The sequence below is a fragment of the Protopterus annectens genome, chromosome 12.part0 (assembly GCF_019279795.1).
Source record: "Protopterus annectens isolate FY-2018-M chromosome 12.part0, PAN1.0, whole genome shotgun sequence".
Lineage (NCBI taxonomy): Eukaryota > Metazoa > Chordata > Ceratodontiformes > Protopteridae > Protopterus > Protopterus annectens.
In genome coordinates, this window is record NC_056746.1 from 1,524,818,361 (window position 1) to 1,524,845,345 (window position 26,985).

General features: G+C 39.8%; 1 protein-coding gene across 2 annotated transcripts in view; it reads left to right on the forward strand.

Moving 5' to 3' along the window:
* METTL23 (methyltransferase like 23) overlaps positions 1–26,985 on the forward strand; it is a 521,406-nt gene that overhangs the window by 163,482 nt on the left and 330,939 nt on the right. For both annotated transcript variants that reach the window (XM_044090489.1, XM_044090490.1), the window contains one exon: positions 15,256–15,493. In XM_044090489.1, coding sequence (XP_043946424.1) covers positions 15,256–15,493 — 238 coding nt within the window. The remainder of the gene's footprint in view (positions 1–15,255; positions 15,494–26,985) is intronic.

The window sequence follows — 26,985 nt, forward strand, 5'->3', positions numbered from 1 at the left end:
CACATGTCTTCAATATAAATGGGCTATTTCATTACATTTTACATAAATTGTGGTTTTATGTGTACATATTTGTCAGGAACTTGTTTCCTGCTTATTTTGAAAAAAAAAAATTGGTGTTGTGGGGGCTCGAACCATGAATGCCTGCTCTTCAGCCAACTTCTCTACCGCTACGCTATTGCTTCCTAGCTTATTTTGCATATTTAGTTCTTATATGCTTTCCCACTGACTTCTGATTGTAGCTGCGCTACGGGCACGCCCGCGCAAACGAGCGCACTCACGGTTAAACATCTTTACAATTTAAAAAAAATATATAACATGTTCATTTATATATTTTATGTTCATAGTCTGTGGGGGCATGTGTTGTGTTTATTCACATTTCCGTGGACTCTGTTGTGGGTGTTTACTTTGGGCACTTTTACACTTCTGGGGGCGTGTCCGCTTGCAGGGCTCAGCCTATGGACACGCTCCCTAATGTCTTACATGGACCGTGTTAGACTGAGATGTGATTCAGCATGCTCTCATGAATATGCAGAGCATGCTGACATCACTCCGTTTAACTGCAGCCTCCGTGTAAGAGTTATAACTCTTACACGGAGGCTTCGTGAATCCTTGCCATAGTATTTTAAACTTGGGAAGCTAGGAATCAACAGTTCTGAAGAAGTCAAACATTTGACGAAAGTGCTTAACTTCTTGGTTTTATGTTTCACTTGGTTGTATTTTTTTGTTTATTTGTATCCTGTGCTTATTTTATGTATACTATAGTGCCTTACTTTGTGGCTACAACGTTTGCTGTGATTCAAATAAAGCTTTTTTACATAAACCAAGGCTCCGTCTTGTTGGTAAAGCTACCCTGCATCTGCATTTTTTGCTTATTCTATATGTTACTCCAAGTATTAAATGTATGCATAAAATCAGCAAATTAGTAATTCTCACTACTCTTGGTAGAATTAACATATTTTAAAGGTCAACCTACTGCGTTCTTTTTTTTTAGAAGCCGAATGGATGTATTTTGTGAAGATATTTGAATTAGCTGGTCTGGAACAATTTGATATGGATGTTTTCTAGTCTTTTTAAATACACTGTTTCCAAATGAAACACTTAAATAATTATTTGCTACAGCTTTCACACAGACAAGAGTTTCTAACTTTTATATAGCATTGCTGTTATTTTTTAACATATTTACTGAAGCAAGGCCTTTAAACTAGCATTCATTTGTTATTACACAAATATTATATCTGATGTTATCTGTGTCATTATTCCTCAGAGAAGGGTCTTGGATCTGATATTGGATCCGAGCTGGCAACCCTTAGCATAGACAAATCTAAGGCTCAAGCTCTTTCCTCTCCCATAATCCCCTGCTGCCCTCTAACCCTCAGATCTTGTGTGCCGTGTTTTGCTACTGACACGGTCCTTGGCTCTTGCCTCCAGATAAGTGACTTGTTTGTGTCTCTTTGACTTTAGCTTAGTTTAACTTAGTGGGTTAAACTCTTTTTAGCTGTGTTTAGCTGTCTTAGTAGTAGTTCTCCTCCCCTCCCTTAGTTTTTGCTAGTTTGGGTAGTTTTTTTTGGTAGTTGAGCTTTTGGCATCCTTTTTCTTGTTAGCCATTAGGTTTGTTGTATTGTAGTGTTTTTGCAGTTGTAGTGCATCTTGTTAAAGCTAGTATGTCTGAAAAGCCCTCTGGGTTTAAAAAGTGTTCCTCGTACGATCAGAAGATGCCCAATTCCAACTTGCATGAGGAGTGTTTATATTGTTTAGGTGCTCTGCACTTGAAGGCCGAATGCGACATTTGTGCCACATTCACCTCAGGGCCTTGGTGGAGTGCTGCAATAAGCTTTTCCTTAAAGGCATGGGGCGGGGAGACCTTATGTTTCCCCTTCTAAGGCTTCCTCTTCAGATCCCAAGAAGAAGAGCCCTTCCATGCCCTTGATGGCTTGCAAAAAGCTGGGACTGTCGGATCCTAGATCCCCTTATCTACCTTCACCCTTGACCATCTTGGAACCAAGGTCTTTGGATTCTTCTTCTGGATCCAAGGCCTCCTCTGATCCGGCCAAGTTCAGGCCAGCCTTGGATCCAGCAGGCTTGTCAGATCCACCCACAATTATTGAAGCTACAGCTTCACCTACTTCCTCTAAACATTTATTTCAGTCGACTCTTAGACACCAGAGCTGAACCCCAGAACACCAGCATTGATCGTGAGGGTCTCCGTCCAAGTCTACCCACTCCTTTCACTTCCTCCAGATTGTTCAGGTTTTTGTTGCCTTGCAACATGGACAGGATGATGAGGATCTTCCTCAAAGCCCAAATAGGGTTGGGGCTTCTGGCATCCTCAGCCTGTCAGGCTTTTCCAATCCCAGTTCGCTGTTCTCCTCTTCCAACCCCAGGGGCTTTGGAATCTTGGGACCTGGACACCCACTGTCAGATCCCGATGAGGTCGAGTATTCCCCTTTTCTCGACCTTATCAGGGTCCCTGGCCTGCTCCGTTCCTCCACCCTCAGACCAGAGTGGTCCCTGTGCTGGAGTGGTTGGTGCTGGCTGCACAGGAGCAGGGGTGAGCCTGGTATTTACAGACCAATCTCTTCCCCTGCGGGCCTCGGCCTTTGATAGCTCCAGATCAGTATCATCTGGGTGTCATGGTGCCATATCGGGGCTTGTTCCTCCTGCTCTCCAGGGGACTTCTCCCTCTGAGATCAGGGACAGGACTGCTTCCAGCCCCTCAGCCTTCTGGGTGGTAGAGAGGAACTTCTTCAAACTGGACCTACATCTCCTACCCCTCTGGGTCCATCCCAGTCTCTCTCTACCTTGGTTGGTGAGTCCTCCCATCCTGTCCAGGGTCATCCCCCCTGTCTGAGCCTTCAGGGGGTTTCCTCCCCTCATGGAGTCCCTGCATGTTTTGCGTCCTCTGCAGAGCCCCTAACGGAGGAGGTACCTCATAAGAGAAAGTACTTGGACTCACCCACAGAGTCCCTTACAGAGTACATGGACTTCGATGAAGGAGATGGGTTCCCCAGATCTCCTCCTGCCAATGTCTCCTTTGGGGATATCCTTGAGATCCTGAAGCAGAAGGGCGGATGGTCTCTCCAGCCCCACGTCTTCAGAGGAGTCTGTTCCTGAAGGCTTTCAGGATGGGACCATCTACTCTTCTTCCTGGGTGTCTCCCCCTGCTGACGAGTTGGTTGATCTTATCACCAGCAGAGTGTGGAAGGAGCCCAAGACTGTGGAACCAGTGCCCAAACAATCTGATAAGTTCCTTAGCCCCCCCCCCCCATGAACTGCCCCTTCTGGAGCAAAGGAGGTCCAATTGATGCCATCATGGTGGCCGTGGCCACCAAGAAGGAGCCTGCACAGCAGAGCTCCATGGTACATTCCCCGAACAGGGAGTCTTGGGTGATAAACCTGCATGGGAAAGTGTGTTTGCCTCGGCTATGTTTGGACTGAGGGCAGTTAATTACTTGGCAGACTTCACCTGCCTCCAAAGGGACTTTGTTAGAGAACTCACCACTTCCCTTACAAAGTTAATGCAGGCAGAGGACCTCAGGAAGGTGTCTCCCAAGCTTTCTACTCTTGATATCCATAGCTAATTCCTTGATGACATTAATTTCTAATGCAACACAAGCTACCTCTCGAGTGGCAGGTACTGGCATAGCTATAAGGTGGCATGCTTGGCTACTACTGTGCAGGTTTGTGCAACCCTTCAAAACATCCTTTACCAGTGCTCCCTTCGATGATTCACCCACTTTGGGTCCTCCATCAAGGACACTTTGACCCATCCTCCATCAAGGACACTTTGACCCATAGTGAGCAGGAAGGGAAGACTTTGTCCAGGGTCAGGATCAAGTTTTCTACTCCTCAGTGGTATTTCTGAAAGACCCAATAAAGAGCATATAAGATGTGGTTCTGGAACTCTGTCTTCCTTCCAGGATGCTCCAGATGATTCCTCTTCCAGAGGTAGGGGGAGAGGATTCAATGGCAGACACTGCCTTAGAGGCAGAGTGGGACTGCAGAATCAGGTCTCCAGGGAACCCTTACCTGAGTAGCCCTTTCAGCGCTCCTGAGGCATTGCCCGACTGCTCTGCCCTGGAGGCAGTCGAGGGTGGCATTTCCTTTCACCCACTAACCTGTACAAAGATTACTTCCAGTCAGTGGGTGTTGAATATTGTTTCCAGGGGTTACTTTATTCACTTTTCGCAACGCCCCCTCTGGCCTGGTGATATCCCCCCAACATTCCATGCCGTCAGTGGGAGTTGGCCTTCAACGAAGTTCAACAGCTTCTTCAAAAACAAGCCATGCAAAAGGTCCCAACAGGAAAAAGAGGATCCGGAACTTACTCTTCCTTTTTTCTATGTTATCCTATGTCATTATTCCTCATATTTCCCTCCTGCCATCCCCCTTCCTTGTTGGAAATTCTGGGGAAGATAGAGTGTAGTGGGTCTAGGACTCCTTTTTATTTCCCTTTTTGATTAGCTAGGAAGCTGTGTAGCAAAATCCTCGATCTGAGGGTTAGAGGGTAGCAGGGGATTATGGGAGAGGGAGGAGCTTGAGCCTTGGATTTCTCTATGATAAAAGTTGCCAGCTCGGATATCTGATCCAAGACCCTTCTGTGAGGAATAATGACATAGGATAACACAACTTCCAAGTTATGGTAAGTACAGAAGTTTTTTTTTCAGTAAACTTTGTACATTAAACTTTGTCATCAATCATGTTTTATACAGCTATGAGTAGCACTTATGTGCTTGCAACAATTCTGTCTGAGTTTCAGATTTATTGGAATGCAATTTAAACACTTTACTGCTAATGCAATTTTCAACAGAAAGATATTACCAAGTTATAAATATCAGAACAAGTGTCAATTAAACTGTTTGTGTTTGGCAGCAACTGAGATTGGACTCATAATGTATATTTTTAGTCTGAGATATATTTTAGGCAAGATCTTTATAAATTCATAGAAAATGTCTAACAAGCAGATTCATTGAAAATCGTCCATGGGGTGGTAGTTATTTTTAAGCAGCTGTGCCTGTGCAAACTATTTCATTGATTATACTTTTCAAATTATTGTCTCACTATACTAGCATAATACTGTGATACGTTATTTGCTTGTGAGAAATCCTTTTAATAACTGGTCCCAGCCTCCTGGAACAACTGTTTGATTATTTTATTTAAGAAAACAAATGTGCCTTTCTCAGACTATGGTTAGTATAACTTCCAGACTGTATTGTCAGTCTATAACAATGTCTTCTGGTTATAGTTTGATTTTAGTCTTGTGTAAGTTGTAGGTATTGCAGCTTTCTTTATGTATTGAAATGGGTATATTTTATGTAACAGTTTATAATCCCTTGATAAATGTGCCATTCGGAAAAGTGTTTTATAACAGCAGCAATGTAGAACAAAACAGTCTAACATTGAAATGCAATAATTTGTTTATTACTGAATTCTAGTGGCTTCTCTGTGGTTTTTCTATTAGTTATACAACTCAACCTCTTTGCTCAATAATTTTGGACAAAATCAAAAACAATGGCCAAAATCAGGGGCACTTTCTAAATTCATTTAAAAATCAATGAAATAACAGGTTTTGCATCAACATGCACTGTCTGAACGATCAGAAATGTGAAACTCTGTCTGACATCAGTGGTTGACTGCATCCTCTGTGACTCACCAGAAAAATAAATAAATAATTCCATGAGAGGGAGGACAAAAATATGAGGCAAAAGCATGGACAGTTGAAAGGCACATTATTAACAGTAATTGCAAACCACCCTCATGCAGTGAAACTGCATTTTATACCTCCTCCATCACCGCAGAAAGTTCTCTCTCAATACATATTGCCAATAAGTAACTGAAAGTATGAACACTCACTGCAAGATGACCATATGTGGTAGATGGAAATACCAGATCATGATTTATAATCATGCACATTCTTAGCTTTTGAGAATCTTTCTCTAACCTTGGGTAGTTCTGCTTAGCATAAGTATTTGATACTGAATATAATACAGTAGTTTTTTTGCTTTCCATAGTGTTATAAAAATACCCTGCAGTTAATCAAGTGCATATTTTTTTTAATAATATGAAACTATCAGTAAGTTTCAAATATACTATTTTCCTTTGACTGCCTTGTTCTACGTACTATAGTGATAATCAGATGTATACCTTCATTGAGCAGGACTGCCAGCATAGTTTGCCTTATCATAATTTTCTCTCAGTAGCTAATAAACATATACTGAAAATATTAGGAAACCAAAAAGGTAAATTATTCCATTATTCTCTTGGCATGCCCAACAACTTTTACAATCAAGAATCTAATATAGTACATAAATATAAACCACCATAAAACCTACAGGAATAATTATTTCACATGTTGTATAGCTCTTTTAGTCTAACATGTGGCTTATAATAAAACTTTAAGCATGGTTTTAAAATAATCATTGACAAGCCACACTTGTATGAGTATTGTGACATTTCTTGCATCAGCGATAAGACAGACTTATAGCTGTTTCAAACACAGCAATGATTATCTATATTATTTTTTTAATAATTGCCCTTTTGAAGTCTTATCAGTGATTTAAAGTTTCTGAATAACACTTTTGGTGCCTTGACTTAAGATATGCACATTTCTTGACTTAGATTCTATTCCAAACTGCAGGAAGAATCCCTTCCCCACAACCTCATTCATACTTTTACACATGCACATCCATACATACTTCTTTTACACAAGAGGATACAAGGGAACTGCCTCACAGCCACTTTTCAGCTTTACTAAGGGGAAAGGTAGAAATTTTAAATTACAGCAGGATTGCTCTGACAGATGCAGCAGCATTATCACTGCAAATTTAGTTCTTTTTAAAAATCCGTAACTATGACATTTTAGCCTGATGGCATTTAAAACTCAGGAAAGTTTAACTTGCATACTGCGCAAATCATACTATTCATACCTGGTCTCAGTACAGTGAGGATATCCAAACTGTTACCTATGGTGTCACAGGATTTATACATGCATAATTTGCATATTCATTTGAACACTGGCAGGCTGAATCTGCTAGCAAACACCTGCTACCCATATATTTGATACCTTTAATCTAGCCTATATGCATTATCAACTGATTTATTTATTTCTTTTTTTTCTCATTTACTTTTCTCTCAGTCAGAGTAAAATGTGATGTTTACTCAGGAAGAGCAATTACACTAAATACTAGTGCCCCCCATACTTTTAAAGAAAGATTGTCTTGTTACCTTAGTGGAGGGTTCAGGTGCTGGTTGCATATTCTGGGATCTTGCTGGAGCCTCCACATAATGTTGTAGAAAATGCTAACATTAAGAAATAACACTCTGACGTTATTCAAAAAGCAGTACACTTTTATTTTTCTAATAACCAACAGCAATTCTACTTTCCTATTTGCAAATATAGAAGCGTTATTCCAGAACTGTCATACTTGTCAGTTTGAAAGAACATTTAACTAGCAGTCTGAACTTTTGACCTTTTATGAGTAGTTGTGATTATTTTGATTATTGCAAAGATGTCACTTAATTTTAATTGGATATTTTTTTTAAGAAATGGCAAATTTTATTTATTTTTTTACATCAAATGTCCTTAACATTTTGAACAGGTTGTCTTAGATGAGCTTTATCTAAAGTAAATGTGTGACAGTCTAGAAGTGCATGTCTAGTAAAACAATATATGATGACACATGTGGTCTTGCAGAAACACTGAATTTGCATCTAAGACAAGTTACAGAGTGCATTTGTAAGCATTTACAGTTATTAAAGAAATCAGGAAACATTTCAGCTCTACTGTGCAAATCACAAAAAACATTCCTTATAGATGATCTTAAACAAATAGCCTTGTAATAAAAAATGCAATTTGTGAAACTAGAATAACTGCATTAAAACATCAGGTGTCACTGCAGATTATTTTCTCTAGATCTAATAGTACAAGACATCACAAACAGAGGCTTTCTAGCCTTTCTGCTATCTGAAGCAAGCCTTTCTGCTATGTGAAGCAGAGACCGGCAAAAAAAAAAATGAGTGCAATTGTAAAAGAATTTAGTCTTTGGTTACAAAACTGTAAGCAATAATGAACACACAATACAGTCTTTGATAAACTAGCTGTACCAACATATCCTGTGTCATGGGACGTGCAATATGATAACTGAAATGGGTACTTTTCCATTAAACCTCTAGCACTTCGCGGTGCTCTATTTCACCGGTATATCAGTCTCGGACACAAATGTGTGTGTGACAACTACTTCTGTACAACTGCCTGACAAGTGTCTGCTGGTACTTTTAGATGTACAGGACCGTGTGGTCATTGCAGAAATAGCTGCAGTCCACCGTTAAATCCCTACCATTTGCGGGAGGCTCATTTGTCTTACACATATGTCGGACAGAAGCTAGTTTCCTTTTCACTACAATACTCAGGAGAGAATCCTTGGGTGCTGTAGAAGAAGGTTAATGTAGGGGAATACCAGTAGGAGAGAAGGTGACAAGATTTACACTTCTGGATATGGCTGGATCGGGTGATGTTGAGCATGTATCATTTCACACACTACTGAGAAAGATGTCGGGCAGGTCTGGTCTCTGAATTAATGTCTACTGCTGTCAATTCAACAACTGCAACCTTTATAAAGTACACATCGCTTTGCGCCTGTATTTCTCAGCTACTGGAGGTGCTCTGAAAAAGTGTTCATAGTTGATCTGCAGTACCATACACGTAAAAAAATCGCCGGTGTTGGCAATGCTCATAACAGTCCCCGGGTTATTCAGATACCCGTGACATGCAAAGGGAAGGAGTGGTTCTGCACATTATAACAACTGCGATCGTGCAGCACTAGACAAGCCATTCGTGTCTTCACTACTGCCTGACTGCCAAATCAAATAAAAAACAAAAACGTAACCTTACCTAATGAAAATGATTACTTTCACATCACGTGTCAGTCCTGCATAAATGATAACATGCCACCTAAACACAGCAGTGCAAAGACGTGGTAGGGGTTTAACGGAAAAGTACCCTCAAATGTATTATAAAATTAGTTTTTTTAAGTAATGATAGGATTTGAAAACACATTTCCACTACAAAGTCCTTCCTTATCACTAATTTCATGAAACTGAAGTTACCTACAGAACAATATTCCAAATGGAACACAATTTTTTTTTTGGGTGGTCAGGAAGCTGTGCATTTATTTTTGCCACCAAGCTTGCCTCAGTCATATCAGACTCATGTACCACCTTATGTGCCAGTGGTGTACATACATACATAGTCTTGCAGAGGTTTTGCCTTCTTCAGTCTTTTGAGAGTTCCTTTTACTTGATTTACCCTATGTGCTCAACAGCTTGCAGATTGGACTCTTGCCTTGCTGTACTGGTTTTGTCCTTTCTTGATAAGCTGTATCTACACCTTTACCAGATAACTGTAGGCTATGTTCAGGATGGAGCATTCCCATTTCTTCTAAATGAGGCTTTGGTTACTCCTATCCTGAATGGCTCTAAATCCTGATAACTTGGGTAACTGTTGAGCCATCTGCATTCTTCCTTTTTCTGGGTATGGTTTTGGAAAACATGGTTTCAGCTGTAAAGTTCCCTGTAATCATCTGCTGGCTGTTCCAAAGTTGAGGTTGGAGTCATCTTGGGGTGTTTGCTTTTCTGATTTATCAAGGGCCACACCCCTGGAACATGCTACTTTGGTGACTGAGGAAGTCCCCCCTTGATAAGCAAATTTAATCACTTGATAAAGTTGTACCTCTAGTATAGCTAAGCTGGTGAGCTATATTTCTACTGCTGCTTTTGCATGCCATGTATTTTATTTTGTTTTTCTGTAATGTTTTCCTTTAAATTATTGATATCTATCAGTTTTTTTCTTTATTTCATGTGTGTCTGATTTTATGATGTCTTTTTTTTTAACTGAATTTGTACCCTTCCATAGTTTTTAAGCATACACAAACTTGAAATGAGAGACTACAAAAATAGGAGTAAAAGACAAGTTGTCCAACTGCAAACCAGCACAAACCAAAAGTACACTGCCACAGGGTAAAGTAGTCTTCCAGATTTATTGAGCACATTCATTCCTTATGAGCTTCATCAGAATTAATTCTGATTATTATATCAAGATTACGGGGTCTTGGAGAATCCTCCTTATTCCAGGGTACAGCGATCACCAAGTAAGGCATATATAGGTAACAAAGGTATTGGGCTGCAGGTGGGGAGCTGCTGCTTTAAAATTGTTGCAGTGAGTTTTGTTAGGAAAATGCATAATAGCAATGTGCATGCTTAGTACATTAAAGGCTTAAAAGGGTTAATACATTTATTCTGTTCATACTGCATGAATCTGCACAGCTATTATAAACTTAATAAAAGACACTTTATTCTGCTTATGCAATGAAAATATGTGCAGCTACCGGAAACTTAATAAGAGACATTCTACTTCTGCTTATGCCATGAGAAAATGTGCAGCTGCTAGAAGCCTTGATAAAGAAAACAATAGATGTTTGAAAGCTTAAACCATAGCCAGCACTACTTGTACCAAAGCTAGAACTGTACCTTGAATCTAGGCAAAATGTATTGCATATATTAGAACTGTACAATGGAAGAATTGAAAAGACAAGGTGGGCTAAAATAAGCCCAAGGCCAGGTTGTTTTTCTCAAATGTTTTTGCAAGACAGCAATAATCTGATCATGTCAGCAATAAGCCTGGTAACATTTTTTGTGTAACATACAGAAAGCTGTGTTCAACTACGACAGCAGTAGATTAGTAACATTTTCTGTGTAACATGAAGAGAATTGTATAAAAATAACATACTGACCACCAGATAGTCAGACAAACCTTGTACCTACATGCTTTGTCTCATTGCTGCAAGTAATAAAGGGTGCCTTGCTTGAACCTAACATGTATTGATCTTTGAAGTTTTTCCTTTTACAAGTTTCATGTTTCAGTGTTTATCTCAGAAATCACAGTTTTGTGTTATCACTTTTGAATATCATTTGGTACCTTTTGATATTTCTGTCATGCAGCCATAATATAGACCTCTTGACCTAGGGTTTGTTCTCATCACAACTTCATTCTCACGCTACAAGTGAACATTCTTACAAGATATGCAGCAAAATCAGAGGTGTGCACCATAAGCTGTGAGGACAGAATTCTGTCCAAGTTTCCAGTTAAACGATTAAACAAAATCACAGTCCAAGTAGATAAAAGTCCAGGATTTAATGCAATAAAACCATGCAAACAAAAGAACTGCAGAGGTAAGCGCTTTCACGTTGTACCCAACGCTTCATCAGACATTAAATGCAGTAACAAACAGCCCTTATATATACAACATGACATCATCAAATTACAAACAGACGAATCAAATAATGAAAATGATTAAAAGACTTGTTTAAAAACATGTAATGAAATAGAGAGCACATGGAATCAATGCTGTAAAGGTCTGCTAGTAAGGAAAGGTTTGAGTGTTAATCTATCATTAAGCCCATACCTGTGGGCTTGTAACTTCAGAATCCATTTCCCTTCCCTCTCTTCAGTACGATTCCTAATGTTACCCAATCTACCTCCTTTGTGAACCATTTCCAAAGCCCTGAATTTAAAGTGGTGTGAGGAACCATTGTCCAGAATGTGCTTTGCCAAAGCATTGGTAGTGTTGGCTTTCTCGATGGCATAGGCATGTTCACGCATGCGCTCACGAAAAGTCCTAGTCGTCATTCCGACATAAAACATTTTACATGACTGACATTCTGCCACATAAACCAGGTTAGCTGATCTACAATCAGCGTAAAATTTGGACACATATCTGCGTCCTGTAGCAGGATGTATAAAGCAGTCAGAGACGGCTATGAATCTACATTGATTGCAAGAATGACAAGGATAGGTGCCATTCTTGTTCAATGCCCTAGCAACCACAGGCTCCCTATCGTAGCAAAGCAACCTATTTAGAGAATGCATGTTCCTGTAAGCTACGTGGGGTCTGGTATCTACTAGGTTCCTTATTCCTTCATCAAGCATTAACAGCTTCCAGTTGTTGTTGAGAACTTGTAGTACATGGCTATTCTTATTAGTAAAAGGAATAACAATCCTATTAATGGAATGTGTGTTCCTATCTGGATCGGGTGGAGGATCTGTAAGTGTTCTCTTAAAGAAAGGAGCCCCTCGACCAGTTCTAAGGCGGTCTCCTAATTTTATATTTTTGTGTACCTTTTTACTATTATAACCTCTATCTATAAAATTGCTAGCAAGTTGCATCTTGTGATTATCATATGTGGTGTCATGAGTGGTCAACCTAGACACCCTCAATACCTGATTGGTTACTATGTTCTCATAGACATGCCTAGGGTGCATGCTGTTCCGATGTAACAGGTTGTTTTTCCAACAGTCCTTTCTATAGAGTTCAGTTTCAAAACCATTGGGTGTCTTGACAATCTTCACATCAAGAAATGCAATCTCATTTTCAGAGTGAGAACTGTCAAAACCAAGGAAGTCCGTTGTGTTGTTTAAATAGGACACAAACTCATGTAGCTGTTCTACTGTGCCTCCCCACAAAATGAAGACGTCATCTACAAATCTATTGTAATATTTGAGGTACCTCGAGAGCACAGTATTGTCATTGAGGACATAAGTACCCTCCCAATGTGCCAGTACCAAGTTCGCATATCTTCACATCAAGAAATGCAATCTCATTTTCAGAGTGAGAACAGTCAAAACCAAGGAAGTCCGTTGTGTTGTTTAAATAGGACACAAACTCATGTAGCTGTTCTACTGTGCCTCCCCACAAAATGAAGACGTCATCTACAAATCTATTGTAATATTTGAGGTACCTCGAGAGCACAGTATTGTCATTGAGGACATAAGTACCCTCCCAATGTGCCAGTACCAAGTTCGCATAGGCATTGGCACATGGGGTACCCATCGCTACACCTTTCGTTTGAAGATAATACCTGTTGTCATAGAATAGAACATTGTGTTGGAGGACAAGCTCCAAAAGGGACATCCATCTGGTGATAATGTGGCTAGGAAACTGATTCTGCGCCAAAAAGGCTCTAATGTAATCCATTCCAGTGCTGTTGGGTATCGATGTGAATAAAGATTTCACATCTAGGGTAACAAGTATGTCCTCACTGCTGATTGAGGTTGAGTTACAGTAAAGGGCCAGGTTTTCTAGGAAATGAGTAGTATCCCTTAATACCTGTTTCACTTCAAAAACAACAGGTTTCAACATCTTGTCCAAGTAAATGGAAATCGGCTCAGTGAGCCATCCCCTGCTGGATACAATTGGTCTTAGAGGAGGGTTATCCAACCCTTTATGGATTTTGGGAAGACCTCTGAACGAGGGGACTAAAGGACTGTCAATTAAAAAATAAGTGTATAAATCTTTATCAATTACATCAGTCAATAACAAATCATACAAATACCTGTGTGCATCCTTAATTAAATTATTGAGGTCATAATTATGTATAAGGAGATATGTTTCACTATCTGATAACATCAATTCCATTTTGTTAGTATAAAATGATTTATCCATAATAACTACTGCTCCGCCCTTGTCAGCTTGCCTAATAACTAAATTCTCATTGTTTCTTAAACTAGTAATAGCAGCTCTTTCTTCAAGTGTGGTATTGTAAAAACACGATTTTATTTTTTTGCTATTATAAAGCTCAAACAGCTCTAGCTCACAAGACTGTTCAAAGGCCTCTAGTAGCGGATGCTGTTGAGGAAGAAAAGTGGATGTTTTTTTTAAAAAAGTAGGATTATTATTATTAACATGGTTGACCTCCTGCCCATAGAGCAGTTTAAGCCCCAAGTTCCTAGTGAACATCTTGATGTCGACTATAATGTCAGTTAAATCATTACAAGTGGAGGGTATGAACCCCAATCCTTTGTTCAAAACTGATAGCTCATGTGAACTTAAATCATGACGAGAAATGTTTACCACTAAGTCCTGAGTGTGGATATCTGCAGCTTCTTCGCGTGTTGAACAGTTTCCTCGGAGTTTTTTCTCTTGGCTGCCCTCCCCTGTGGAGACCAAGTCCTCCGTTCGAAGGGTCTGAAGGGCAGCGGAAAAGAAGGGAGCCCTTCTCCTAATCCAAGTACTTCATTCTCCATCGAAACGACAAACGTGTCAATGGGAAGTTGTTTGCATCTAACATCATTCCCCTTGGACCGGGGGCTCTGTGTAAATCCACTAACAGGAGGCTGTATACTCATAACTTCATTGCTTTCAGCGTGTATCAGCGCATCAACGACAACTTGTTGTGGTGCAGGAATTGAAGCGGTGTTCATTAAGCCAGCTGTAGAGCGCGTAGAAAGGGTCGTGCCAGGTTGTTTTTCTCAAATGTTTTTGCAAGACAGCAATAATCTGATCATGTCAGCAATAAGCCTGGTAACATTTTTTGTGTAACATACAGAAAGCTGTGTTCAACTACGACAGCAGTAGATTAGTAACATTTTCTGTGTAACATGAAGAGAATTGTATAAGAATAACATACTGACCACCAGATAGTCAGACAAACCTTGTACCTTGTACCTACATGCTTTGTCTCATTGCTGCAAGTAATAAAGGGTGCCTTGCTTGAACCTAACATGTATTGATCTTTGAAGTTTTTCCTTTTACAAGTTTCATGTTTCAGTGTTTGTCTCAGAAATCACAGTTTTGTGTTATCACTTTTGAATATCATTTGGTACCTTTTGATATTTCTGTCATGCAGCCATAATATAGACCTCTTGACCTAGGGTTTGTTCTCATCACAACTTCATTCTCACGCTACAAGTGAACATTCTTACAAGATAGTACAATGCCTGCTTTCAGAGAAACCCAAATACTGCACTAATCTCCAAGGTTTTACAACCATAGAGTGAAAACATTAAGTAGTTGGGAGGATGGTAGGCGCATAGACTTCCCCTGACATACATGGAGGATGCAGCCTCCCCATGACGCACATACACAGGGTAAAGGACAACTTCATATACACTGTTAATATAGATTGTTTTTCTAGCTTGAATTCAACAATTTTTGGATTTATGCTTTATGTATTTTTGTTGCCATGTTTTTGGTCCTGCATTTCAATCTAGTCAGGTGGATTTTTTTTAACTAATGTTCATGATGATGTATTTAGCTGCAATGACTATCTCTGTACCTGTTATTGTTTGCACCTTGACTTCCTGGAGTCCTAAACAAAGTTGTACTTGAACATATTTTGAAAATCTATGTACTTTCTCTGTGTAACATTTCAGTAAGCTGCCCTTGAACATATATTTTTAACACTTCCTCCTTCCTCCTTGTACAGATAGGAGCAGGTGTCAGTTTGCCTGGCATAGTGGCTGCTAAATGTGGTGCCAATGTAACACTTTCTGACAGTGCTTGCCTTCCTTGCTGCTTAGAGAATTGCCATAGAAGTTGCCAAATGAACAGCTTGTCAGATGTTCACATTGTGGGGCTTACTTGGGGTCAGATATCCCCTGACCTGTTACTTTTACCAACACTGGACATCATTCTGGGATCTGATGTATTTTACGAACCAGAAGGTGAGTTATGTATTTGCATATGTTGTTTTAAACAGTTGTTAAAATATCTAATGTTGAGTAAAAACATGGTATAACCTTGATTCCTTCTATTGGCTTTGGAGAATATGTGCATTTTTATAATGTTTAAGCTAAGTCATCATTCGTCTTAGAGATATTATCTGGGATTCGGAAAGGCTTGTTATAATAGAGAAACTATGACCCCCCCCCCCCGTGGCAATTTCCTGCAAATGGGCAGCCTCAGTGGGTAGTGGGGTCTTGCAGAAAAAGCTGCATGATAATGCAGCAGTCCAGGAAATGGCTAATACTAATTAGCCGTTTGCTGTCTTCTGGAAATGTCAGCGGCTCCCAGTTTACACTGCCGAATAACTCATGAGTTGGCAATGAATTAAAATTAAAATGTGTAAAAATAACAGTGGTGGAGGAAAAAGTGCATGCCATCAAAAGACGTCTTCTATTCGATCTTGTGAATGCAGTCATGTTGCATATAATTTCAGTTAAGTTGTGAGGGTAGGTGAGCTGTTAGTGTGTATGTGTGTGAACATGTGTGTACATGTCTGTGGGAGCATGAATGAAACTTCATTTTTGTGTGTGTGTGTGTGTGTATGCCTGAAATCACACTAGGGAGGTTAGATAGGGAATCAAGAGTGTGTGTGTGTGTGTGTGTGTGTGTGTGTGTGTGTGTGTGTGAGAGAGAGTGGTTGAATGCATCAGTGACCATGAGCAGCTGTGGGGTAGCTTGTTTGCTAATGGGTTGATGTTCATAGGTTCATAGATTAGTACTAAGCTAATTGCCCTTGCGAGCCATTTTAAGCCTAGCCAATTATCCCTTGTAAGACTCAAACCCCCTGCACCTTGTGTTTGTAAGGCAAAAACACCTTAACCATTAGGCCACACTCCCAACCCGTGTGTTTGGGGGAATGTCTGTGAGTGTGTATAGGGAGAACACTACATGCGTTAGGTTTGTCAGCAGTAGTGTTAGAATGTAATTAAGAGACAAGTTATTGTACTGATAATGAGGTCTTTCTCATTGTGGCCATACCTATGTCTGAGTTGCATTTTGTCACTGTCATGGTAATTGACCTGTTTGCAGCAGGTAAATTTAACACAAGCAGTGAGATTTTTTTCTGAATTCCAAGGCACTGTCTTGCTTTTGTTGTGTGATTTTTTTTTTTTTTTTTTTTTTTTTTTTTTTTACAAAAATTGCCCACATATATTGTAGACCATTTGAAAATAAAATCCAAGTAGATTTTAGTCCTACAAAGCCATACTAGATCAATGTTATTGTGCCTGCTGTAAATATTGTGCTAAATCTAGTGATGTGCAGGTCTTAAGCTGGTGCCAAAAATGTTCCTCAGCGGTCTGCTCAACAATTCATTATAATGTTGTTTAGTAGCCTTCAGGTGGCCTAACTTCAGTAAAGACATATTTTTAACAAATCATTACTTTTTCAGGAACTAAGCTCTGTGCAATTTTTTTTTAAAGTCCCTGCATTCTACAATGAGTGGTCTCAACTTACCTTTTTTTATTTTAACAAGTAGACGTCTGGCTGCTACTTGCATTACAAGGGGATTCCATACCAATTCACATAATTGCATTTTGGTGCCCATTTAAACTTTTAAAATAAGAACAAAACCTTGGAACGTTCCCCTTGCACCCTTCACTACTGTAAGTCAGGGGTAAACCTGTGCACTATTAAAGAAATGCAAAAATATCAAATAACTAAGTAGATGATAGTAAGAAAGTTCTTAGGAGTAGATTAATAGTGAAGCTGTGGTTGCCTTGGTGCAGTAATAGTTCCAGCTAGAGAATCCCATTTATATTTACCCTATTATGCTGACTCTCAACTGTAAAATACACTCCACCATATCTTAAGCTTGGTGCTTTCCCCTCTGCTACACTAAATTATTAACTGCATTAAGGGAGACCTTTCTTTAGGTAAGTTTACAGCCATTTTTAATTTTTATCGTTGCTTAACCTGAAGAGCTGAAGACAACGAAAATAAGTTTTATTCCTCCTGTAAAGTCCCCATTAGGCTGTGAGTGGTGTACATAGTTATACTCAAGGAAAGCACAATTGCAGCTCACTAATTGATTTTGGACTTCCAAGGGGGATAGTTCCGCTCCACTCTGCTGCACTCTGCTCAGGTTCACTTTGCTGCCAACGCACTTCCTAAATCATTTCATTTAAATATCACCAAAGTTCGTCCTATGCTAATCATACTTTCCTCAACAGCCAATCATTACTTAAAAAATCCCTAATAACCTACCATGGAAGGTCCATAACACCTAATTAAATGAGCATCTTTTAAGAGAATCTCTCCTTCTCTAGCTAACAGTATCACTTGAGCTAATTAACTACCTACTAAGCAGATGGGTATCCAAACACCTGTATTATTACAACACTCATTAAATAAGCTATTTCAAGAAAATCTCTCTTCCGCTAAACCAACATCTTTTGTTATAGTTTCTTCTGCCTTAAACTTACTGAACTCCAGTAAAGAACCTTTCACTTTTTTATTCCCCATACCACCCTTCTCTAAGTGAAAGCTACAGAACTACTACCACTCTCACTGTTGGGGGGGGGGGGTAGAGAAAACTAAAGTGGTACCTAGGCTTTTGTTTAGTAATTCTGTGTTCCTATCTATGAACCAGACAAGGTGAATGCCTTACTTTATTTATTTTACATTTATTGACCGGGCTAGTCTAACTGGATATATGTCCATTTTCAGTAGTGGCCCGGGGAGAAAAGCTCCACATAAAACAGATAAAGAAACAGAACATTAAAACTTCAGTTACAGAACATTAGAGTTGCAAATAGCTTGACAGACAAAAAAATAGGTGTTACAAGGCAATTTAGCATACATGGAATATAGAAGAACATGTAGAACAAACATGAGTTGAGATAACCCTTTTTGATTCCCAGCTGAAGGTTAAGAGAAAGTAACATGAGAACAGACTAGTTAAAAATAGGATTGGAGAGTTAGTGGGGGGGGGGGGGAGATGTCAATTCTGGCTTTCCTGGGTACAATAAGTACAGCTAGAAGGTATAGGGCTTAAAGTGGCAATAAAGTGAGTAATAGCATAGGAAAAACTGATAAAGATGAAAATAGACAAAGAAAGTCTTAGAGTTAGTACAGGGACATAGCCAGTGGCTGGTAAGGTGTGGTTTGAGTTTCTTTTTGAAAAGTGTAGTAGAAGACAGAGATGTAAGTTCACTAGGAAGTAGATTCCAACTTTTCCCCACAGTGTTAGAGAAAAGGGAATATCCTGCTCTATTTTTGGGTTTAAGTCTGGATACAAGAAGTTTATTAGCTGAGCGTAGGCTTGAAATATTTTTATATGGGGTGATTAGACTTGTGAGAATTGGTGTGTTATCTGGGTGATAAAGGGTTTTATGGGCAATAATCAGTTGATGGAATAAGATTGATTATGCAATTCAAGCCAACCCAGTTGATTCAGATTTTGGCAGTGGTGGGTTCTAAAAGGGGAGCTGGTGGCAAATCTAGCAATATTATTGTAGGAAATTGACAGATTGTGGAGGTTGGTTTTGGATAAATTTGTATATATAGGAGAAGAATAAAAGAGAGTTGAGATAAGGTGGGTGTGGGCAATAGTAGTTCTAGCTATGGGAGTAAGGAAAGGCTTCATTTTATAAAGGGAGCCTAGTTTTCGGTTTACTGATTTTATTGTGGTGTTGATATGAGCATCATAATTAAGGCTGCGGTCAATAGTTACTCCTAAGAGTTTGGTGGTAGTGTCAGCAGATATGACTGTACCATTTTTCGGTTTGATAGAGAAGTGAAGTGGGGTGGACTTTTGTGTAGGTGTAAATAGCAATAGTTTTGTCTTTTAGGGTTAAGGAGAAGACACCGCTGGAAAAAACATTCTTCTACAAGTTCAAAGGTATTTTGGGTGAGGGACTTCAGTTCAGAAGGCCCTGTGACTGAGGTTATTAAAGTGGAGTTGTCAGCATATTTTATTTTTACAGCTTTGGGGATACAAATAGATAGATCGTTTATAAAGATAGAGAATAGAAGGGGGCCCAAAATAGATCCTTGAGGTACACCAAGGGTAACAGGTAAGTTGGAGGAAAGAGTGTTTTCCCAAAGCACTGCCTGTTGTCTAGATAGGACTTGAACCACTGGAGTGCTTGAGTATCAAATGAGAGGGTCTTAAGAATATTCAACAGTAGCTGATGGTTAACCATGTCAAATGCTTTTGAAAGATCAATAAAGATAGCAGAGGACAGGGTGTTATTGTTGCAATATTTGTTAATGTGGTCGCAGAAGGAAAGGAGGGCAGTAGTGGTGCTATGGAAAGGTTGAAAGTTGTGTTGAGAGCTGGCTAATAGGCTATTTTGGAGAAGGTGGTCTAATAGTTGACGGTGGATGCATTTTTCCATTATATTAGCAATAGGAGAGAGAAGGGCAATTGGGCGAAAGTTGGAAAGTTCTGTGGAGTTGCCTCCTTTATGTAGTGGAATGATATGAGCGACTTTCCAGATGGCTGGGATCGTACCTTCATTAATGGTTCTATTTGTTAGGATAGAGATATGGTAAGCAATAATTTTAGCTGCTATTTGAAGATATTTTGAAGGTAAGAGGTCAGCTGTGGGGTAAAGGGTTTGAGTTTTTGAAGGAGAGTACAGATAAGGGATGTGGGGACAGGGTGGAGTTTGAAGGCGGGTGGTGAGGTATATGAGGAGGAGGGCAGATTAGAGGATGAATGAGGTAGAGAGTTAGCAAGTGACTGAATAGCTTCAGTAAAGAAGTTATTGAAGGAGTCAGCAATTTGTTTGGGAGTGTCAAGGGTAATTCCAGATGGGCTTGGTATTTTTGAGTTGCCTGGATGCAGGAGTCCATTGATACCTGACCAGACTTTCTGTGGACTTTGATGGTTGGTTAGTTGAAGTTGGAAGAAGTTTTTTTTGTCTGATAGTAGTGATGCTTTAGTAGAGCTTCTTAGTTTAAATTGAGAGTGATCAGTTGGGTCTTTAGTGATGCGCCATTTGGCCCAGATTTTGTTTCTTAACAAAATCCTTTGCTTGGTTTCCTTAGTAAGCCATGGCGCTGTTTTGGAACTGTTCCTGAGAGTACAAGAAGGGGCATGGTAGTCTAGGATTTCAAGGAATTTGGAATTGAAGTATGCCACTGCTTCTTGAAGTTGGAGGTGCTTTAGTGGTGACCAGTTACATGCACTCAGTTCATTTAGGAAGTGTTTAGAGTTGAAATGTTTATTTGAGTGAGTAGTTCTGAAAGTTATAGGGCAGGGTGTATTACTCTTTTTTCCGAATTATATAAGTTAGAGAGTGATCACTAATGTCATTTGGCAGGATGCCAACATTATAGATTATGGACTATTTATAAGGATCCAATCTAGGGAGGTTTCTTGGTGGGTTTATGGGTATGGGTAGGTGAGGTGATAGTTTGAGAGAAGCCATGTAGATTAATGTGGTTAATTGGGTAATCAGAATTACAGGTCTTCCAGTCTATATTAAATTCACCTAGCACTATGGTTTCTTGTGAATAGTTAGTGGACAGCCAGCTAAGGATATTTTCTATGGAGTTGATGTTATTACATGGAGGAAGGTATGAGCATAAGATGTAGATAGACTTGCAAGTATTTAGTTGTAGCTTAGTGATAAGAATTTCAGAATTGGTATGGATGGTGGGTGAGCATCTAGTAGTGTGAGTTGGAGCCCTGCTTTGTATATTAAGGCTACGCCCCCACCCTTGTTAAGGTGATCCACTTTTAGAATACTATATCCTGGAGGGCTAATTTCTTGATCTTGGGTTGATTATTTCGGTCAAGCAAAGAATGTCGAAGTCATGAACATCCAGTAGGGCATGCAGGTGGGCAACTTTATTACTGACAGTTTGTATATTTAAGTGAGCTATGAAGAAGGAATTATGAGGCCTTGTAGGGGAGTGAAGGGGAGAGGAAGAAAGTGCGCCTGGGTGAGTAGGACTAATATTGGTAGGGCCAGGATTGGGATGTATGTCACCATCTAGTATAAGGTGTAGGTGTAGTCTATATGTGTGGATTAGAGAAGGATTCAGTATGTTATGGCTTCTCTTGACTTGGTGGTATTTATAGGTAATGTGTGTTACTCTGTGATACTTTGGGAGGAAATAGCTGGTTGTAGATGTTGTTTATATGTTTAAGGGTAGTTGATAGAGCTGGAAGGGATGTTTGTTTTGTGGACTGGTGGAAGCTAGAGTAACTTAGATGTTCATAGGCAGTTAGTGTATATGGAAGGAACAGGAAAGGAAGAATTGAGAAAAGAAAAAGGGGTTTGAGGTAAGGGTGATATAGGTGAAATAGGCATAGTGATGAAGATGTAGAGGGTGGAGAGTGAAAAGGTGAAATTTGGGATGAAGTAGGAGGAGTGGCTTAGTAAAAGGAGTGCCTTAATGAGTTGTTGGATGGGATAGGATAATTGGGTGAGTAGGAGTGGTTATTGAGGTATAAGTTCAGATGTAGTGGGGTGGGTTGGAATTGGGGGTAGGGTAGGGGTGCGGAGTGAGCCCGTAGGGCAAACAGAGCAGGTAGAGCCAAGAGGAGGAGGAAAACCTGAGGAAAAACAATCAGTGGAATGCTGACTGCTAGAGATAAATTTGGTGGGGGTAGGTAAAGAAGGTAATATAGATAATGATAGTTTAAGTAGGCTGGGAAGTTAAGAGAATTATAGTGAAATTGGACAGGTAAAGTGGGACTGAAATGTAACTAGTAACGTAGAAGGTAGTAACTAGTAAGGTAGAAGCTAGTAACCCAAGAGATTCAAATTTAGGCTGTAGGCTAGATGGGAGAGAAAAGGGTGCCATCTAGAGGGCAAAATAATATACTACTACAGTACTTCACTCTTTTTACTTGTATAATCTAGGTGGTAGCCAGATTCATAGGTTAGTAGGAGATTACTAGGCTATCAGCTCAGATTTTATCAAATGTTCTGGCCCTAGGGAAAAGATAACAAGGGTCAGTAAGGGGGTTTTGACAATTTTTATAGACTGCCTCTGTCCATAAGGGACATGGTCACCACCCAAGGAGTGAATTTGAAATTCCTCATCCATTGGTCCAGATTGCACTTGAAGATGGTCAGGAAAGGGCACTGCATCATGTGGATTGGAAGCCTATTCCAGAAGAGGGGCAATCTCTGGGACACGTATCTGTCTTTCCAGCATGATCTGTTCATGTCAGAAGTCAGGTTTAGATCTTTGGAGCTGGTAACCCTTGTGCAGTTAGTTTTGCAACTATACAACATTTCTGTTCCTAAATTTCTGTTGCATTTCTCCTTCCAGACTGGGCATCATCATTACCCCGCTGAACCTTCTAAGATATAACAAACCCTTAAATAAAAAGACTCGTACTTTCCATCACTTTTACAATAGCCCTCTTATACAGTGTACTATTGATCTCAGAAAATATTTCATCATACCGCAAAAAAAGATTGCAGCACTACTCTCCATAACTACCCACACTTTCAAATAGAACTACACTTTTACCTTAAACAGTTTTCAAAACACATTACTTAAAACACCAGAAAACACTTCCTAAAGCAAACCATTCTGTTAAAAAACACTCCTTTGATCCAAATTTGGGTAAAGGAACTGCTAATAAATGTATACCATGCATTTTAGATGTTGTTAAAATCTGGGGGCATGCATTCTAATCCTGGCCCTCAGCATATTCCAACACAATACTGCTCTTGTTCCAACACTGATTATAGAGAAAGAGACCTAAAACTGGCTTGCCTAAATACTTGTAACATTAACAAAAAGGTTCAATGTTGGAAACATGACTAACCAGCCACACATTGTGGCAGCTTCTGAAAAGTGGCTAAAAGACACCACCTTTGGATTATAGTCCCCCAAAAATCTAATATAATCATCTCAAATCACAGACCTGGCATAAGACCAGGAAGGCAAGTTTTACTACTAGAAAATTTGAAACTTTGTAGCTGATCAAAGCTCAACAAAAAAACACTCAGCTGGGATCTATACCACTTAACACTTGCCAAGCATACTCACCATTCTAAAGCATCAATCTATATCCCTCCACCATTTTCAACAATCCACATTCAAAGTACCACTGAACATTTTTTCATAATTGTCTCCGTTAAAACACAATCATACTTAGCCTATTGCATTGAGTGAAGTCACTATACCAATCAACTGCATAAAATATAATATATAATATAAAATACTGAAACATTACCATATTTAACAGTTGCATAAACTCCTGACTAAACCTAACCCACAAAAAGTAATGAGTCTTTTTTTGACTTAATGATCACAGGTCTTAAGCACAGATATACCAGAATTCAAATCCAGTCAGATAGCAGCAGTGATCACTGCCCTGTCTTATCCACATGCTGCTTTAAAACACCAAAAGATCCACCGTAAGTAGTAGGTGGTTGATCATACCCTGTATGGCGTCTTAAGAGCATCTTGGATACCATAAACTGGTAGCCATTATACACTATTATAAATTTCACCCAAGCACTTCTTCATTGCTACCCTCTCTTCCATTAGTGCGGCTTTGGGGCTAACTGTGCTCCTTGCTGCACAGCACCATCAGAAGTATGATGAAAGTATGAGTTACAGCATGGAAAAAATGGAAACAACTACAGTTTTCTGGTTTCCACTGCTAGCTGACTCTTTTACCCATCATTTTAACCTCATAAAGGTTCTAAAGTAGCTGCTTTTACTGGTAGGGCTACTTTCCTGTTGAGCTCCCTCCTTTTCAGAATTCTCAAGATTGGCTACTGCTCCTCTTAAAAAAAAAAAGATACCATTAAAAGATAAAATATTATTCCTCAAGGAATTCTTAGGAAGGCATTATCACCCTCAATTGCTCACACTTCAAACCACAATTGGAGGAAAAGCTTTCTCTGGATTAGGACCTGCTTCCTGAAATTATAGGTTCATAGGTTCATAGGTTTATACTAGGCTATCTGCCCGAGGGCATTTACAAGCCTAGCCCATCGTTTTGTGGCTTACGCCACCCCTTTAGTATGGGGAACTATACCCATTATTTTGCTGTGCCTCTGTCGAGCAGTGACACTGAGGTAATCCCTGGGGTATATCTGCGATCTCCCATCCATTGGTCAAGATTTCTCTTGAACAAGGCCAGCGAGGTGCTCTGCCTCACATGTACCGGGATTTTGTTCCACAGCATAGGAGTCTTTGGGTAATGAATCTATCCCTCCAGCACGTCCTATTAATAGCCGTGTCGAGGTTTAAGTCTCCGCCCTTGTGGCTCTGATGGATCTAGATTTTTGAGGTGAAGCATATTCATCAAATCTGGGTTTGACATGGCCTTGTATGTTAGGCAAAGGTCACCTCTGAGCAACTGAATAGAGCTGGAGTTCTTTCAGTCGGGCAGCATAGGACAGATTTTTGAGACCCTTTATCCTTTTGGTGAGGAACTTTGTGGCCTCTCCAGCTGCTGCAGGTGTCGGGTCAGATACATCCCAAATGGGGCATTGTACTCAATCATTGGTCTGATGAGTGATGAGTAAAGGGAGACTATGACCTCCCTTGATCTAGATGAGAATCCCTTCATGATAAGGTGGGCAATGTAGAAAGTCTTCCTAACTACTTTAGCTACATGGGTGTCGAATGACAGACTACTATCAACCTGGGTCCCCAGGTCCCTGATAACTTCTTCTGTGCTCAGTGGATTGCCACCTATTTGGTAGCTAGGGGTAACCTTGTTTTTCCCAAAGGGTATGACTATGCATTTTTGGCATTTAACTTCAGGCCGTGGCTCTGGCACCAGTTATCCGCTTTCTGTGAGACCCTTCTGAAGGATATCTGTGTCAGATGTGTTTTCTACTATGGCCAGTTTGCAGTCATCTGCAAACTTTGTCAGCCATAACCCTCCTGTGTTTGCTTGTACTTCGGAAAAGTAGATGCCAAACAAGAGTGGGCCCAGGACTGAGCCCTGTGGGACACCACTTGTGACAGGTTTTGAGTCTGACATGGCGCCAGCAACTCTGACCCTGTGGGTTCTGTCACTCAGCCAGTTTGCAACCCATCTTGTGATGTATGGGTTAACATTTAAGCTGACTATTTCAATCAGATCCTTGTCTATACTGACTGTCTCAAAAAGTCATTATGAAAGTATCTAAATTAGGAATCCATTCGCAGCTGCTTTACAGATAATGACTGTTTTCTACTTAAAAAGCAACATTTGAAGTACAACATTCAAGCAACAGCTTAAACTTAACTATACTTACTGTATGTAATATAAATACCACCTTCTATCTGTTTTCCTAACTTAGATTACCATTCCTTTATACATACTAAAATATTATCTTTTACATTCCAAGAATGTGCATTTATGTAGCAAAGTAAGTATATTTCAGTGACTAATGACTAACTATAGTGGTATAAGAAGATTTATGTTATTGTCTATATTAAGTGAGTGCTTTGTTACGCTCTTAAACCCGTACTATTTGCTATGTGTAATTTCATATGTAACTTGGTCTTTGAGCCCAGGTCATGTCTAAAAAGGGCCAGTAGATCAAACCACTTACCTGGTCAACAAACAGTAAGTAAGTAAAGTGCCTGTTCTAAAAGAAAATGCACCAGCAACATAGCAGGCACTGTAGAAAAGGAACTCCAGTTAACATGATATAATGTTTACATAATACGAGGTCATAGGAGGAGTTTAACCCAGCTTCTGTGGTCCTGTTTTCCAACATACTGGAAGCCAATTCAGGTTGAAGGTTTCAGGGTGGGTTCTGCAGTACCGTTCCAACAGCATTTCACATCTGATCTCACTTTGACCTCAGTCTTCCTTGTACAGTCTGAGGACTGCAAGATTGTTCTGAGACTCCCAGCTGCGCTAGCAAAGAAAGGCGGTTTGATGTGCACCTAGTCTTTATTTTTTAAATTGATTTTTAGTTAGGTAAACCTTCTCATGAACATTTTTTTTATGTGGTGACCTAGGAGCACTGAGTGGTAAGTTACTTGCATAGAGTCACATGTGCTGGCACACACAAGCACACACACGTTATGCCAATAGATTGAGGGAATCAAACCAAGGACTGCTGATAAAACATATTAACAGCTCATAACCCTAGCTGTTTATGCTGTCATGCCAGATTGCTACAAGGCTTTAGCTGTGGCATTAATGGAATTAACCGTTTTTGTGTATAAGATTTGTGGACTGCTTCTGGATAACCAGCTATTAAGTCTCTTCTTGTCTGCTGTTTGTACACAGAAATTGGTTAGATATTAAGAATGATTCCTTCCTGGGTTGGTGTGCTTTAATTTGTATGATACCTCCCATTTTCTGACCTCTGTGACTGTTATTGGTGCCTGTGCAGTAGGCATTAGTAGCATTATTTGCTATATGACAGCGCACATGTCCTTCAGCAATTGTATACAGTGTTAGGTTACACTGCACCACAGCTTCACTACTTTAATTCTGATTTTAATTTGTGGCAATTTGCTCATCCTGAATAGGTTTTCTACACACAGACAT